The sequence below is a fragment of the Dipodomys merriami genome, unplaced genomic scaffold, assembly GCF_024711535.1.
Source record: "Dipodomys merriami isolate MVZ:Mamm:240054 unplaced genomic scaffold, mDipMer1.0.p SCAF_19, whole genome shotgun sequence".
NCBI lineage: Eukaryota > Metazoa > Chordata > Mammalia > Rodentia > Heteromyidae > Dipodomys > Dipodomys merriami.
Window position 1 is genome coordinate 29,424,808 of NW_027203270.1, and position 17,418 is coordinate 29,442,225.

The 17,418-nt window shown below is 43.3% G+C and overlaps 1 protein-coding gene across 2 annotated transcripts in view; it reads right to left on the reverse strand.

Moving 5' to 3' along the window:
- Socs7 (suppressor of cytokine signaling 7) overlaps nucleotides 1–17,418 on the reverse strand; it is a 37,146-nt gene that overhangs the window by 17,070 nt on the left and 2,658 nt on the right. The window contains exons 2-6 of one of the 2 annotated variants that reach the window (XM_070028199.1): nucleotides 10,120–10,184; nucleotides 5,126–5,230; nucleotides 4,607–4,708; nucleotides 3,638–3,768; nucleotides 2,681–2,849 (exon numbers count right to left, since the gene is read on the reverse strand). In XM_070028199.1, coding sequence (XP_069884300.1) covers nucleotides 2,681–2,849; nucleotides 3,638–3,768; nucleotides 4,607–4,708; nucleotides 5,126–5,230; nucleotides 10,120–10,184 — 572 coding nt within the window. The remainder of the gene's footprint in view (nucleotides 1–2,680; nucleotides 2,850–3,637; nucleotides 3,769–4,606; nucleotides 4,709–5,125; nucleotides 5,231–10,119; nucleotides 10,185–17,418) is intronic. The other variant, XM_070028200.1, reaches the window with a different exon arrangement.

A 17,418-nucleotide genomic window follows, 5' to 3' on the forward strand; every position in this document is an offset into this window, starting at 1 on the left:
GAGTGCTCGCCTTGAGCTGAAGAGCTCAGGGACAGCGCCCAGGCCCAGAGTTCAAGCCCCAAGACCAATTAAAAAAAAAAAAAAGCTGGAACTAGTGGCATAAATCAAATGACAGAATGACTGTTGTGAGTGAAAAAGCTGAGCAGGAGCTCAAGGCCTTGAGTTCAAGTCTCTACTGGCATTTATAAAAACGAAAGACCCTACTCAAACTTCAGAATACCAAGCCAGAAGGAAATGTGAACGTTCATGACTTAAAAATCAAAACAAACAACCCAGAAAGCTTCAAAAGCTAAAAGCACTAGATTCCAAAAGAATACCCATAAAAAATGATACAAAGGGGCTGGGAATGTGGCTTAGTGGTGTGAGTACTTGCCTAGCATGCATGAAGCCCTGGGTTTGACACCTCAGAACTACATAAACAGAAAAAGCCAGAAGTGGGGCTATGGCTCAAGCAATAGAATGCTAGCCTCGAGTAAAAGAAGCTCAGGGACAGTGCTCAGGCCTGAGTTCAAGCCCCAGAACTGGCAAAAAAAAAAAAAAAGACACAAAGGAAGTATACTAATCACTCCAGGTAACCGCAAATTTCTTTTTCTTTTTCTTTTTTTTTTTGTCGGTCGTGGGCCTTGAACTCTGGGCCTGGTGCTGTCCCTCAGCTCTTCAGCTCAAGGCAAGTGCTCTACCACTTGAGCTACAGCGCCACTTCCGGTTTTCTGGTGGTTTATTGGAGATAAGAGTTTCACAGACTTTACTGCCCAGGCTGGCTTTGAACCATGATCCTCAGATCTCAGCCTCCGGAGTAGCTAGGATTACAGGTGTGAGCCACCGGCGCCCAGCGTAACTGCAGATTTCAAACCTCTAGCTACTCTTACAGTATATCACTTAAAATGATAAAGAAAAATGTCCCACTGCAAACTGGCAACAGAAAGGCCTCCATTTATTCAAGGGAGAAAAGCTTTTTTCAACAAGAAGTAATTAGAGAAAGAAGTTAATTCAGAAAGCTTTTATACCATCAGGAACCTAAAGACCAGATATTCGTCATTCTCAAAATATAGTCATTTATCATTTTCATAAGTTTAACAAACAGCTTCCCTCTGAAACATTTTGTTTTGTATTTCTGTTTTGTCTGTTTGACTTTGGTTTTAAGGAACAGCAGGAAAATAGGTAACACTCTCCCTGGTTGTTTGGGTTTTTTTGCTTTTTGTTTTTTGTCAGTCCTGGGGCTTGAACTCAGGGGTGGGCACTGTCCCTGAGCTTCTTTTTGTTCCAGGCTTACAGTCAGGGCCTAGGCACTGTCCCCGAGCTTTCTGGCCTATAACTAACGGTCTACCACTTGAGTCACATCTCACCTCTACTTTTGGCTTTTTGATGTTTCATTGGAGATAAGAGTCTCACAGACTTTCCTGCCCAGGCTGGCTGAAAAACCTCAGTCTTCAGATCTCAGCCTCCTGAGTAGCTAGGATCATAGGCATGAGCCACCAGCACATAGCTCTTCATGAATTTTTCATTTTTGGTGCCCCCTCCCCCATCCTGGGGCTTAAACTTGGCCTCAGCATTGTCCCTAAGTTTCTTTTTGCTCAAGGAGAGCACTCTACCACTTGACAGACACAGTGCCACGTCTGGCTTTTTTGAGTAGTTTATTAGAGATACACGTCTCATGGAGTTTCCTGCCCAGGCTAGCTTAGAACCACGATCCTCAGATCTCAGCCTCCTGAATAGTTAGCATTATACATCGTGGGGGCTGAACTCTGGGCCTGGGTGTTGTCCCTCAGCTCTTCAGCTCAAGGCTAGCACCCTACCACTTGAGCCCCATGACTGACAAAAAAAAAAAAAATTCCATCAGTCATGCTTGAACTTGGAGTCTGAGTGCTATCCCTGAGCGCTCTCTATTCAAGGCTAGCGCTCTACCACTTTGAGTCATAGTACCACTTTTAGTTTTCTGGTTAACTGGAGGTAAGAGTCTCATGGACTTTCCTGCCCAGGCTGGCTTTGAACCATGATCCTAAGACCTCAACCTCCTGAATAGCTAGAATTATAGTTGTGAGCCACCAGAGCTCAGGTCTAATATTTCTTCTAGTGACTAAAATTAGAGCCCATGTAAACATTAAAGAGCCTATGAGGGGCTGGGAAGGCGGCTCAGTGGTAGAGTGCTTGCTTCGCATGCATGCAGCCTTGGGTTCGATTCCTCAGCACCACATAAGCAGAAAAAGCCAGAAGTAGCGCCGTGGCTCAAGTGGTACAGCGCTAGCCTTGAGCTGAAGAGCTGAGGAACAGAACCCAGGCCCAGAGTTCAAGTCCCACAACCGACCCAAAAAAACCCAAAACAAAACAAAACAAAAAGAGCCTATGAAATTCCCCCCATCCCCAATTTCTAGTTCCATTCCTGTAAATCCTTCCCATGAGGGCTGGGAAGGTGGCTCAGTGGTAGAGTGATTGCCTTGCATACATGAGGCCCTGGGTTCGATTCCTCAGCACCACATAAGCAGAAAAAAAAGGCCGGAAGTGGCGCTGTGGCTCAAGGGGTAGAGCACTCGCCTTGAGCTGAAGAGCTGAGGGACAGCACCCAGGCCCAGAGTTCAGGCCCCACAACTGGACCCAAAAAACAAAAAACAAAAACAATCCTTCTCATGAAAAAGTCAAATACCATAGAGGGAAGAAGGCTAACAACAGTAATACCTCTTACCTCTATAATGCTCCATTCTAGTGTGGTGGGTGATACCCTGGGACCGGAAACTGAGGCTCAAGATGTAACGAGGATCGGAGCTGTCTCGTACCAGGAAAGAACCATCGGGTTTCCCTTTCAGCTTCATCTCTGCATCTTCCCAATTCATTGGCCCCCAATACCAACCACACTATCAAAGACCGGAAACAGCCAATTAGTTAGCAGAACAGAGAAGGTCAAAGTTTTCAGCACAATCTGTCTCACCAGGGGGAACCCCCCATTCTCTAAGTCATGGGAGTATGTAAAAGCCATTAGAAGAATCCCAACTATGCTTCTACTCCTCTAGGTAACAAAGACTCGGGGGCTGGGAAGGTGGCTCAGTGATAGAGTGACTGCCTTGAATGCATGAGGCCCTGGGTTCGATTCTCAGCAACATAAACAGAAAAAGCTGGAAGTGGAGCTCTGGTTCAAGTGTAAAGTGCTAGTCTTGAGCTGAAGAGCTGAGGGACAGCGCCCAGGCCCAGAGTTCAAGCCCTATGACCAAAAAAAAAAAAAAAAAAAAAAAGACTAATTCTACATTTTATTACTCAGGGACTATGAAGAAAATACTAGGTTTTCTGGTTAACTGGGTTAATCTAACAAAATCGGACTGTTTAAACATTTAAACAGCTCCATTTGTCTTTTCTGGGGGTCGGGGGGGTACTTAATGGAAGATAAGAGTCTCATGGAGTTTCCTGCCTAGGCTAACTCAAACTTTGATCTTCAGATCTCAGCCTCTGAGTAGCTAAGATTAACAGGCATGAGCCTGGTGCCTGGCTCCAAAACTCAGTTTTATTACATCTCTGGTGGAGTAAAAAATACTGTTCTGTCACTGTAAATATGGAAGCAAGGAAACTACTTCTAAAAATAATGAGAGCCTGGGTTCAAAACTCAAAACACAGGAGAAATGGTACCTGCCAGTCTTCAGGAATGACTTACCTTCTCCAACTCTCGGAGGCTGGCTGCAAAACTGCTTGAGTCAGGCCGGTAGAGGGGACACTGGAGGTGCTGAGGGGGCTGGCTATGCAGAGATTCAGCTGCTCGGATGGGAGCAATCCGGGGAAATGCATCTACAGGGCAAGAGAGTGAAAGTTACTTGTTCACCATCACTGCTCCCACCCACACGCAAAGCGCTCCCCCCAAAAAGAGATGCTAACTGAAGAGGGGAAAGGCATTAGAAGCTAAGCTGGAAAGGGTAGAAGCCAAAGCAGTGGGAAAGAGCTGAATGGGCTGGAACAAAAAGCTGTGTGGGCTCGTGTAAGCTGTGAAGGATGGGTGGGGGCATTTAACCCCAGAAAAGAGGTAGGGGAGCTGCTCACTAACCTGACTAAGGTGACTACTTCAGGGACTTCACCAGCCTAGAGCGATTCCAACTTCTCCCACCTAGAAGTGAAGTGCCAGTAAAGCAGCCTTGGAAATAGTGACTCGCTTACTTGCCCATGGAGAGTAATGATTTTGCCAGGCAAGTAGAAAACAATATGGACTGACTTTGTTCATTTTATTCCTTGGGTACAGGAGGCTGGCAAAGTAGATATGGGCTACTAAATGCTTAGTACTTATTTACAAGGCTGCAATAAATACTAAAAGCTTAGAAAAATCAAAGAGCTTTGAAAACCAGCAACATTAAACCTCTTCACTCTCCTAAGAGTAAGGCAGGTTCCTAAGTAACAGCAACTCAAGGACTACAAAGCACTGTCAGCAGTAGGCATGGAAAATTCAGTAGTCTTTTATCCCAAGAAAAATCAGATTCATCTCCGAGAAACTGGTTAGAAAAAATAGTTCTCGGCCTCAGTTCAAAGTTCTAGTCCAGCCATGGGGAAAGATTTAAGCTTTCTTAAAAGTTATTTCCATAAATAGATTTCTCCCGTCCTTCCATTCTGACAAGTCTTGCCTCTAAGCTAAGCTAACCTGGGGCATGGGGTGGAGGAGGCGGAGGTAGGGGGAAAGACTGCAAGGAAGACCCCATCGGAGCCACAAGGACTGATGTAGGCAGCGTCCCACTGATATCATCTAGAAGAGAGAACAAAAGTAAAAGGGTCATAAAAATGTGCACAGAATGAAGTGAAGGCAAAGAATGGGAGGATTATTGGGCTGCCCTCTGGGGCAAAGTGGTCTGACTTTTACCCTATGTTTTACACAACTTAAAACTGGTTTGCTTTGCTTAGAAAGCAGTAGAGTAATGATATTTGTGGCTGTTAGATTGAGGGCAAGATGAGTATAAAGCTAATTAACATATGAACAGTAAACATTACAGCATGCAGGTTTAACTGTCTAGGACGGTGACAGGGGAGCTGAGAAAGGGACAGGAAATAATTGGGCCATCATTAAAAACCCAGGAGCCTGTCTGGCTCCTAGAAAAGAGTAAATCCCTAGCGTTTACCCTCCCATTAAGGTGAGCTGGTAGAAAAGGGAGGAAGGAGACTATACCTAGGAGGCTGAGGCTTCTTCTTGGAGGAGGAGGGGGAGTTGGAGGATGTGGAGAGGTCAGGCCCCGCTGAGAAATATCCACATCCACAAGTGACACTGTTTCACCTGAGGGATTCACAGAGAAAGCAAGTTACAGAAGCACCTTGTCCGAAGCTGAAGGCAAAAGCAAAGTGAAACAAAGGGCAAACAAAGGAGGCTAGAGGTCTACAATTTCAAAGTGCACCCAAAATCTAATACTTCATAGGGCTGGAATCACCCTGAACACTAATTAAAATTCTATCATTCATTCCTTTGCCCTGTTAAGAGCCAAGGTTTATTTATTAGGTTATGGCTGGTACTGAGACTTGAACTGAGGGCCTCACACTTGCTCAGGTTGAGTCACACCTCCAGCCAGCTTTTTGTTGGTTAATGGGAGATGGAGTATTATATATTTATCTATGTGGGCTGGCTTTGAAGTACAAGCCTGAAGATCTCAGCCTCCAGAGTTGCTAGCATTACAGGTGTGAGCCACCGGTGCCCAGATGGGCCAAAAAGTTCTTTAGGATTGACAGTGGAAAAACCATCTAATACTTTCTGTCACTGATTTACCTTAAACTAGAGATGTAACCCTGAACAAAGAATCTTTTTATCATATGAAACAATATCATTTGAACTTGCAAACCAATTTCTGCCTTAGGGAGCAAGGCAAGTGGCATGTTATATGCCATGGAAACAGCTTTGCCACAAAGTGTTAAGAACTGCAGGGTAAAGCTGAATGCACATGAAGTTTCCCCAGGTTAGCTTGGAGGGCTTTCCAGAGTATCTACCTGTAAAAAGTATCTAACTATAACATATGAGTTAATTCTTTTCTTTTTCTTTTTTTCTTTTTTTTGGTCAGTTGTAGGGCTTGAACTCTGGGCCTGGGCACTGTCCTTCTGCTCTTCAGTTCAAGGCTACTGCTCTCCCACTTGAACCATAGCACTACTTTCGGTTTTCTGATGGTTTGTTGAAGATAAAAGTCTTACGGACTTTCTTGTCTGTCTTGGCTTTGAACTGTGATTCTCAGATCTCAGCCTCCTTAGTAGCTAGGATTACAGGTGTGAGCCACTGGCGCCCAGCTTCAGTTAGTTCTTAATAGCTGAGGTTACAAAGTCTGAAAGTACACTTGTAACCCTAAAAATTAATTTCCATAATCAGCTAAAAGTCAAAACTTAAGGGGAAGCTCCACAAAGAAACTTGGTGGAGATGGCACATGGTTTCCCTGACTTTCCAGCATGTCATCCAGTCTGTTCTCTGCCATATACCCATATGTTCTTGCCATTTGTGCCATCTAGACCCTAATTTGAATCACCAGAAAATAAAGGGTATTTCATTATCACAGGTTGGTGGTCAGGTTTGCTTTGGAAGGATTCATCTGTAGGTCAAAACACAGAACTTCTCAAACTGAGCCCTTGGAGTGTGATTTCCAATACCTTTTTCATATTCAGGGTTTAATTAGCTCTCAGCTGTATTTTAATGCTTCCCAATTGAAGCAATGAGGTGTCCAATATCTCTATAACCAGGAGCTAGGTTTTCAGAATCTAAATACATAGTTTCACAAAGGTCTTAAACACTGATTAAGGTAAAAGTAGAGGGCTGGAGGCATAGTAGTAGAGTGTCTAACATGTATGAGGCCCTAGGCTGGGCTTGAATCCCAACATTGAGGAAAACAAATGAACAGAAAAGCTCTCTTCAAAGTCACCACTTGAGGAAGCTGGTTGGACTCAACACACAGTTTGGTAACCAAGGACCTTGTTGCCCTGAGCAGTGCAACAGGCATGGACAAATGTCTCCCAACATATTAGAGTTCTAGGTTGGAGGTGTAGCAGTTAGATAAAAGATGTAATTCAAGGACTAGAGGTGTGGCTCAAATGGTAGAGTACAAACTATGAGCAAAAAGCTTATAAGCAGGCTCAAGACTGGTCAAGTCAATAAAAAAAAATGTAATTCAAGAGTCTGAACCTGAAATTACAAATTTGAGTGTAACTTACTTTACTTAGAAAATAATTACTCAATAGAAAGACATGTGGCCAAAAGGATAAGAAATCCTAGGTCTGGAGTAAGAACAGCAGCCACATTTTCTACTACAATCAATGTCTATACAGATACAAACTCATTAGTCCTGACAGCACAGCCAGCACAGCCAGCACAGCACAATCTATCCAGGTTGGGGCTGGGGGGGCGGGGTGTTGGGGGGGGGGAGGAACGACATGATGACAGAACTCACTGACATGTTTAACATCTTCCTTGAAATGCCCATTCCTAAATCATAATCCTTCTAATCACTTTTTTTTTTGTCGGCTGTGGGGCTTGAACTCTGGGCTTGGGTGCTATCCCTCAGCTCTTCAGCTCAAGGCGAGCGCTCTACCGCTTGAGCCACAGTGCCACTTCAGATTTTTCTAGTGGTTTATTAGAGATAAGAGTCTCAGGGCTGGGAAGGTGGTTCAGTGGTAGAGCGCTTGCCTTGCATGCATAAGGCCCTAGGTTCAATTCCTCAGCACCACATAAGCAGAAAAAGCCAGAAGTGGTGCTGTGGCTCCAGAGGTAGAGTGCTAGCCTTGAGCTGAAGAGCTGAGGGACAGTGCCCAGGCCCAGAGTTCAGGCCCCACGACTGGACCCAAAAAAAAAAAGTCTCACAGACTTTCCTGCCGAGCTGGCTTTGAACCGTGATCCTCAGATCTCAGCCTCCTGAGTAGCTAGGATTAGAGGCGTGAGCCACCAGGGCCCAGCTTCACTTTTTCTTTTTGACAGTTCCAGGGCTTGAACTCTGTGCCTCAAACTGCTGCTTGGCTTGCTTGATCACAACTGGTGTGCTATCAGTTGAATCATACTTTCAGCCCGGCTCTTTGTTATTTTGGAGATGGAATCTCTCAGACTTTTCTGCCTTAACTGGCTTTGAACTATTATCCTCCGATTTTAGCCTCCTGAGTAGCTAGGGTGTCAGGCATGTGCCACCAACATGCAGCTCGATCACCTCTTTAGAGGACACATTATACCCTCTTGCCTCAAACTCCCCAGTGTGAATTACAGGTGTGTGACAACATATCCAGCGAAGATTGACATTGTTTTTTAATGGCTTCTCAGTCACAACTAAGGAAAATATAACTTTCTGAGACTTGAGGTAACTTGAAAAAGACCTTCTTTCCTACAGTTTTTTAAATCAGGAGCTTCATATCCTATGAACAGAACAGAAGGTCTCCCTCTGAAACAGTTTGCCATAAAATGAGAAAGTAGTTATCCATTACTCAGAGGACATTCAACAGCTTTCCTACTTTAGCAACTGTGTTCCTTGCTAGAAGAGGAAAGACTTAAATTAGATAGAATGAAGAATGCTAACAGCTGCAAGAACTGCTAGCCCCTAAAATAGGTAAGATAAGCGCTCATGTAATCCCTTATGCCCCGAAGTCTTAAAAATAGACCAGATAAGCTGGACACCAGTGGCTCATGCCTGTAATCCTAGCTACTCAGGAGGCTGAGATCTGAGAGTTGCAGTTCAAAGCCAGCCTGGGCAGAAAAGTTCATGAGACTTTTATCTCCAATTAAGACTCTTATTCTCTAGTTAAGAAGGGGAGCTGTGACTCAAGGAGTGGAAAGCTAGTTTCAAGCAAAAAAGCTCAGGGACAGTGAGTTCAAGCTGCAGGATAGGCAGGAAAGAAAAGAAAGGAAAGATGAGACAGACTAGATAAACCAGGGGCTGATAGCTCATGCTTATAATCCTAATTACTCAAGAGAAAGACCTGGAGGACTACAGTTCAAAGCCAGCCTGGGAAGAAAGTCCATGAGAGTCCATCTCCTATTAATCAGCAAAAAGCTAGAAGTGAAGCTGTGGCAGCTGTGAATGAGAAAGCAGAGCAAGAGCTCAGGGTCTGGAGTTCAAACTCAAATACTGGCACAGACAGACAGATAGACAGACAGACAGATACACCACACACACACACACACACACACACACACACACACACACACACACACACACACACACACACACACACACACACACACACACACACACACACACACACACACACACACACACACACACACACACACACACGCGAGCTGGGCACTGGTAGCTCACACCTACAATCCTAGCTACTTAGAAGGCTGAAATTGAAGATCGAAAGTTAGCCTGGGCAAGAAAGTCCGTGAGACTCTTATTTTTATTTTTTTTTGTCAGTCGTGGGGGCTGAACTCTGGGCATGGGTGTTGTCCCTCAGCTCTACAGCTCAAGGCTAGCGCCCTACCACTTGAACAACAGCGCCACTTTCAGCTTTTTTCTGCTTATGTGGTGCTGAGGAATCAAACCCAGGGCCTCATGCATGCAAGGCAAGCACTCTATCCCTGAGCCAACCTCCCATCCCCACATGGATCATTTTTATCAGATAATCTATGAACTCCCTTGGAAGTAAGGATAGGAACTATATGACTTCTAGAGTTTGTGGGGTTTTTTTTTGTCGGTCGTGGGGCTTGAACTCTGGGCTTTGGCGCTATCCCTCAGCTCTTCAGCTCAAGACGAATGCTCTACCACTTGAGCCACAGCGCCACTCCTGGTTTTCTAGTAGTTTATTGGAGATAAGAGTCTCACGGACTTTCCTGCCCTGGCTGGCTTTGAACCATGATCCTCAGCCTCTTGAGTAGCTAGGATTACAGGCGTGATCCACCGGTGCCCAGCTGACTTCTAGAGTCTTTAATGCATTGTGAGACTATAATTTCTACTTGTATTTTATATGTGATGATTGTGAACTAAGCACTGTATAACTGCTAGGGATAGTCAATCATCAACAAGCAGGCTATCCCTCCTGGTACAAAGCACCGAAAGTCCAGAACACATTCTACACCATAAAAATAGCTTCACTCTAATGAGGGAAATTACTGTAGGCATGCCCAAAGCTCCCCTGGGAGGCATCTGCAAATGTTTTCTTGACAGGTCTCTAAACACTCAGATGTCAAAAGAAAGAGAAAGACATCATCCTTACCTGTGAACAGGGGACTGAAGGAGACTGGAGAAAAGGCACTTTGAGTTCTTGTCAATCTGGGTTTCCTGGGGAGTAAGAATAGAATAAAAGGGAGAAATGAACATGTATGCATTTAAATTACTACAACTCAATTCCAGATGCATTGAAAAACAAAGCAAAACTCCAGTCATCGTCAGAAACACTTTTTGTGATAAAGCCTAAAATTTAAGGGAGAATAATTAAAGCAATTCCTTAAATAGATTTGGCTACCAAATTTACCAGCTTACAAAGCAGTGAGAAATCCCTTTGAATCTCTCTAAACTCAACACATTAAAAAAAAGTAGAACACCTTGAATGGTAATTAGCAAGTCCATTTCAAGAGAAAGAGAGTCAGATAGAGTTGATTTTCATTTGGGAGCCAAGAAAAATGCTCTAGACTTGACTAGGCACTTGAAACAATAGCTTTCCTTCTGGGTCCACCTCTAAGAGCAAGAGGTCCCCAAAGAAATTGGTAAAACCAGAAAGCATATTCAGACTTGAGAAGGGCAATACAAGACACCTAACTTTCAACCAGAAGACTATTTCTGCCCAATTGCCCGGAAAACTGGGCCAAAGCCCTGTCTAAGCATTCTCAGGACAGAGGCTCTGCCTAGCAGCCAAGCACATCCCTTCCTCTCTTAGTCACATACTTCTCACTCTGACTCCTCTTTAATGCTGCTCCAGGAACTATACCTTTGATTACACACCAAAGACTGCTTTGTACAAATTTCAAATAGCATTTCAGAGAAAATCAAAAGAAATGAAGCCAGGGAATCAGTGGTTCATTCCTGTAATTCCAGCTACTCAGGAGGTTGAGATCTGAGAAGCCAGCCCAGGCAGAGAAGTCCCTGAGACTCCAATTAACCTCCAATTAATCACTACAAAAGTTGGTAGTGAAGCTGTAGCTCAAGTGGCAGAGTACCAGGCTTCAGCAAAAAAGGTAAGGGACAGTGCCCAGCCCCTGAATTCAAGCCCCAGTATTAGCGCGTGCGCGCGCGCGCACACACACACACACACACACACACACACACACACACACACGGAAGAAATGAAAAAGACTTTACTCCATTCTTCCCAAAAATATGCTAAACTAAAAAACTAAACAAAAAAAAACCTCCACCTGACTATAATGCAAAAATCACAATGCAAAGATCTTTTTCCTTTTCTTTGTACCAATACTAAGGTCTGAACTCAGGGCCTCACACTCTTGCTTGGCTCTTTCGCTCAATGTTGTTGTTATACATATACACTTGAGCCATACCTCTACTTTTGTCTTTTTGCTATTAATGGAGGAGTCTCATGAATTTTTCTGGCCCAGCTGGCTTCAAACTGCGACCCTCAGATCTCAGCCTACTGAATAACTAGGATTACAGGTCTCTAGAACCCAGCTAAGGCAAAGATATTGAGGTGATGGAAATAGGCTACATGCTCAATGATGTAGTTCTGGAGACTATATAAGTTTGTCAAAATTAGTAGAACTAGGGGCTGGGAAGGTGGCTCAGTGGTAGAGCGCTTGCCTTGCATGTCTGAGGCCCTGGGTTCGATTCCTCAGCACCACATAAGCAAAAAGAAAAAGAAAAATGCCAGAAGTGGCGCTGTGGCTCAAATGGTAGAGTGCTAGCCTTGAGCTGAAGAGCTGAGGGACAGCGCCCAGGCCCAGAGTTCAGGCCCCACGACTGGACCCCAAAAAAAAAAAATTAGTAGAACTAGACACCCTAAAGAGCTGAATTTTGTGGCATTTAAATTATACCTCAATCAACAAGACTTTAAAAAAATCTCAACCTACAATTGACTGATACCAAGCATTATAACTATAATTATGTGGTTCCTGACTACATACATTATAGTTGGCTCAACTTCCAAAAAGATTCTCACCCAAAAAGACTAAATAAATAGAAGGTAAACTGTCTTAGCTTTCAATTGCACCAATCAAGAGGGAAAAAAAAATCCAAAATGAAATCCTATTTTAAAGTTATTTGGCTTCAGAAGATGTTTGTGTATTTATTTACCTTTCAGAAAAGCTTCAACTGAGCTCCTTAAAATGCAAACGAAATTCTAAAACCGCACGTTCCTCAGAAGAAAACACTCACTGGTGAGTTCCCTTCTCTTGACCAGTCTTCACACCCTGTGTCATGCTGAGGCTTGAGCGATCTAACAGCATACACTGAACACCACACCCACAGCACTATATACAAAACAAGACAAACATAGTCCCTCTGTTTATAAAAGTTCGTGATTGATTGCAGCTTGGTGCCAACAATCCAAATGGCTAGAATGGAATATAAATTCCACTGAACATCAACCTTAAGACCACTAAAAAGCTTCTAAACTGAGTTTTGTACGATAACTTGTGGGTACATTAAACTCAGCAAGTAGAAACCAAAGCACTGGCCTTTGAAAAGGTTCACACCTCAGCCATTTGGCTGTTTGCCTCTTTTCAAAGGAAGCTGCATTACTCTGCCATCTGCCCATGCTGAGGACGAGGCTCTCAGTGCCAAGCACTGAAGAATGGCAGTACCCAAATGCACACATCTCGCGGAGGCCTTCTCACTTCAGCTCATCTTCTCCCCACCCCCGACATTTTGAAGAAGAAAAATCATAGTTCCTAGGCTCTAGAAAAAGAAAAACATCTGAATCTAAACTCAGGCAGAGCCATTTTAGCGTGCCAGGATGGTTTTTCTTGGCAAATAAGGGTGCTTCAGAACTGGAAGCGAAGAAGTAAAAGGTCTAAGAGACTGAGAGGCTAATAATAAATACCTGTACTTCCTTCTCTCTTCAAGGAAATGCTGCCTAACTAAACACCCAAAGCAGCATTCTACTGGCAGTCATTTGTGGGGGGAAAAAAATCTAAATGACTATATTAAAAGAGGAGGGGGGCTGAGAAGGTGACTCAGTGGTAGCGTGCTTGCCTCCCATGTATGAAGCCCTGGGTTCTATTCCTCCAAATAAAGAGAAAAAGCCAAAAACGGCGCTGTGCTCAAGTGGTAGAGCGCTAGCCTTGAGCTGAAGAGCTGAGTGATAGCACCAGGCCCAGAGTTCAGGCCCCAGGACCGGAAAGAAAAAAAGAGGGGAAAAAATGAATGATTAACACAAAATTGAAAATTGAGGGTAGCATTTCATTTATCTAAGGGAAAATTTAAATGTAATCAGGAAGCAACACTGGGGTCTTCAAAGGTACTCATAATATTCTAAACATATGCCAAGCTTAATTGTAAGACCTAGGTTTGTATTTGTTTTCATGTACATATATCTTTTTGTATATATTAAACATCTGGAATGATAAAAGCCTATTCTAAACTGATTTTTTGGAAGGCAAAACGAGTGATACGGCTTCAGATAAATATTTTAAACTAATCTTCTATATGACATACCCATGTTATTAATGCCTGCCCACATCTCTCTGACAATGGGCGGGTACAAAGTTAAGCCATTATAATTTTGCCAGTGGGCCACTTGTATCTTAGCAGCAGAAACATTTCAGTGGTAGATTGGGATGGGGTCAAAGGACTTAGGCTAAACGAAGAGACAAACAGTACATGGTCTCCCTGATAAGTGGATGCTAAATCCAAAATGTTAGGTGATATGACAAAACTAACAGGACTTAAGAAACAAAGAACTCCCACTCATTTGTTTGAACCACTGCCAAATATCCCCATGCTGCTGATCACATATATGGTATATAACATGTGAGCACCGTTATATATTACAGACTGTGATAGACAATTTGCTCCAGGAAAGTTAGAATGAACTTGTGACTTTAAATGAGCATCATTATTCCACAATACTATGAATTTCTGGAAATTATGTAATCACTTAATCACAATCAAAAAAAAAAAAAAAAGAACCTCGGGGAAGGGAGGGAGGGAGGGGATGGTAGGGGGAAAACAATGGAGGGGGTAACAATGTTCAAGAGGAAGTGTACTCATTACCTCACTCATGTAACTGTAACCATCTGTATAGTATCTTTACAATAAAAAAATTAAAAAAAAAAAAAGGACTTAGGCTAGAAGTCCTTTTGTGTCATTGTCTGTGCCTCCGTTCATCTCTACTGTCTGGCAACAAGATTTATAAGATAAAAGCAGTTATAAGTATGAGATTAGATAGGACAATACCACATAGATATAACCACTGTCAGTTTTCAAATTCCTTAAAACCAAAAATATAAACAATAAAATAGTAATGCCTTCCACCTTCTTGACCATAGATCCTCTCTACTGATGCCCTAAGACATATACATAGTCTTTTCCAAAGTAATTTCCAAACTAGGATGCCCAAATACTTGGTTGACTTAGGGTCCCAATGTACCTCTTGCCCTTGTTTAAGAACACAGTGCCAAGTCAAGCAGCCTGTGCCATTTCCAACACATCATAAGCCAGTGTCTGTCCATGTGCTACAGGCACAAAAACCATGTGTTCATTTTGAGTTCCAATACACAGACATCTGTGCAGCAAGGTCAGATCCAAAATGCCACCCTAAACCAGCTAAAGAACCCATAGAAGGAACTTCCAGGGAAAAGCCACCAGGGAAAAGCCAAGAGGCTCAGTCCAAGTCATAAAACCTTAGGAATGACATTGGCTGGGAAAGTACTGAGATGTAAAAGGCACAAGACTCAAAGGGTTAGAGATTTCTAAAGCCCGGGAGCTAGTTCTAAGAGAGCTGCCAACCACAACTACTTTGTGGAAAGACAGTTAAAAAGATCAACAGAGTGTAGACCCAAAACCCAAACGGCCAGGACTTCCTTACCATGCCATAAAATTATTTTGCTCTCAGCATGTTGTGCTCTAACATAAAAAGACTCCTACAGACCTCAAGACCCACAGAAACAGTGAAAAAAACTTTCTGAGCTGGGTGTCAATGGCCCAAGCCTATAATCCTAGCTTCTTATGAGGCTGAGAATGGAAGGATCACAATTAAGAGACCAGGCAGAAATTTGTGAGACCCCCTCCCCTAACCCTAGCTGGGTTCACTGAAGTGTGACTGTCATTCGAAAGTATACTGGAGGTACACAGCTCCAGGCCATCCAAGGCAGAAAAGTTTGTAAGATTCTTTCTCAACAGAGGGAAGCTAGACACAGTGGTGCACACCTGTCATCTCAGTAGCAACAGGCTGTCTAAATAATAGGCAAATTGTAGTCCAAGTGCATGTCAAAAATAACAAGTACAAAACATGGCCAGAGGCATGGTTTAGCAGCAGAGCATCTACTTAGCAAGCATGAAGCTCTGAGTTTGAACCCCAGTACCACTAAAAAATAAAATGAGTTTCTCCTGGGGGTGGGACGGTGGCTCAGTGGTAGAGAGCTTGCCTTGCATGCATGAGGCTCTGGGTTCGATTCCTCAGCACCACATAAGCAAAAAGAACAAAGCCAGAAGTGGCGCTGTGGCTCAAGTGGTAGAGTGCTAGCCTTGAGCTAAAGAGCTGAGGGACAGTGCCCAAGCCCAGAGTTCAGGCCCCACAACCAGACCCCTCCTCCTAAAAAAAGTTTCTCCTGTATGACAGGTCTGTCTAAGACAGCAGAGTCCCAAACTGATGCCAATATAGCCTGTAAAAGCCATCATAGAACTATGAAGACTGCCAGTAATAGCCTCAATGGTTGAATTCAGTAAAAACAAGTCTTTAAAAGAGAAAGAGAAAAAGGCACCTATTCCCAACCAAGTGTGTATTATATGACAATTCAAGGGCATATCATGCTGTTTCTCACCAAATCCAAAGGAAGACAACCAGCTCAACATATGTGAAGTAGACAAGGGACGTCCACTGCTTTTCCTGAAATAGCAAGCTCTATATTACATTGAGGCCCACAGGCATCAAGCCCAGTTCTCTGAATTACAACATATGTGTGGTATAAGGCCTAGCCTAGTTCCTAAGAATAGAAACCTGATTAATTGGCAGGCTCATTTCTTACTTCACTCAAAAGGCATTCTCTAAGCCTGGTGTGGCAGGGGGCTCACACGTGTAATCCCACTCAGGAGGCTGAGATCTGAGGATCGTTAGCCCATCTCCAATTAACCACCAGAAAACCCAAAGTGGCTTGTGGCTCAAGTGCTAGAGCACTAACTAGCCTTTAGCTGAAGAGCTCAGGCACAGTGCACAGGCCCAGAGTTCAAGCCCCATGACCAAAACAAAGCAAAACAAAAAAGTGTTCTCTAAGCTAACTTATACTCCTTTAAGACTCAGTAATATCCAAGCGGTCCATTTGGTAGACCCAAGAACAGGTGAAGGGAAGTCAAGTTTTGCTTAGTGTTAAATATAGGAAATGCTAAGTATTATAAAATGCTAGAAGTACTTTCTAGTCTAGCTGTGGTAAAGGTAGGCAGTAAAGGCAGATGTTGAGAATTATGCCTAGAGGTTATTATAAATGCTCAAATTACACAGCAAGAACAGCAGAGGCCCGTAATTAACTCCAACCAACAATAAGGAGGAAGACACACACCCTTTGGCAAAAGACTGAAATTTCTCACTGCTCCCAGGTCCTACCAATCAAGCGACTAAGCTAAAAATCCAAACTCATCCTTTTTCTCAACACAGCAGACTTGTGTGGAGGTACAGATCCACAAAAATCACACCCACCCTAGCCAGATTTACCACGTTTCTCACAGCTGTGAGGCTGCCAGCAAGACTGGCACATAGTAAGCTGTGGAAAAGCTAACAAGTAGCACCAAATCCTAAGCACAGAAAAAATCTACCAATTTAGTTTTATTACTTCTCTTCCAAAAGGTACAAAATAGTCCATCCATATTTCTTTTGTCTTCATTCTATTTCTATAGGAACAGGAACAAGATAGCTATTTCTCCCATTTTATGGATGAAACAGGGACGTATGAAGACAAATTTGGCCTCCATCTCATAGATAATGTTGGAGTTCTAAATAGAATCTAGACTTTCACATTCTTTATACAACATGCTGCCTCCAAATACCAGTCAGCCAAACGTTTACACACAAATGCCTAGCTCTTCTCCAATTCATCAGAAAAAGCCCTTGGACCAAAAAATGTAATTCTCCAGTGCCCTGAACTAAGCTTCTTTGCAGAAGTAGAGCCCAATTTCCTCTGCAGCAAAAATCTGTATTGTGCTTAGTGTGAGGGTTGGTGGCAGAGCAGCCGCCAATGACCATTAAATTCTGCTTCCAAAGGCAAAACATCATATAATATTATATGCCTTGTCCTCTTCTTAATCTATTAGCTGTTACAGCTAATTTCGTGCCACATCTCATATTTTTCATCTCTGGAATATTAGCCCAAATCCTGGTCAATATGTAACAAAGGCAGGGAAAAACGACAAGAAA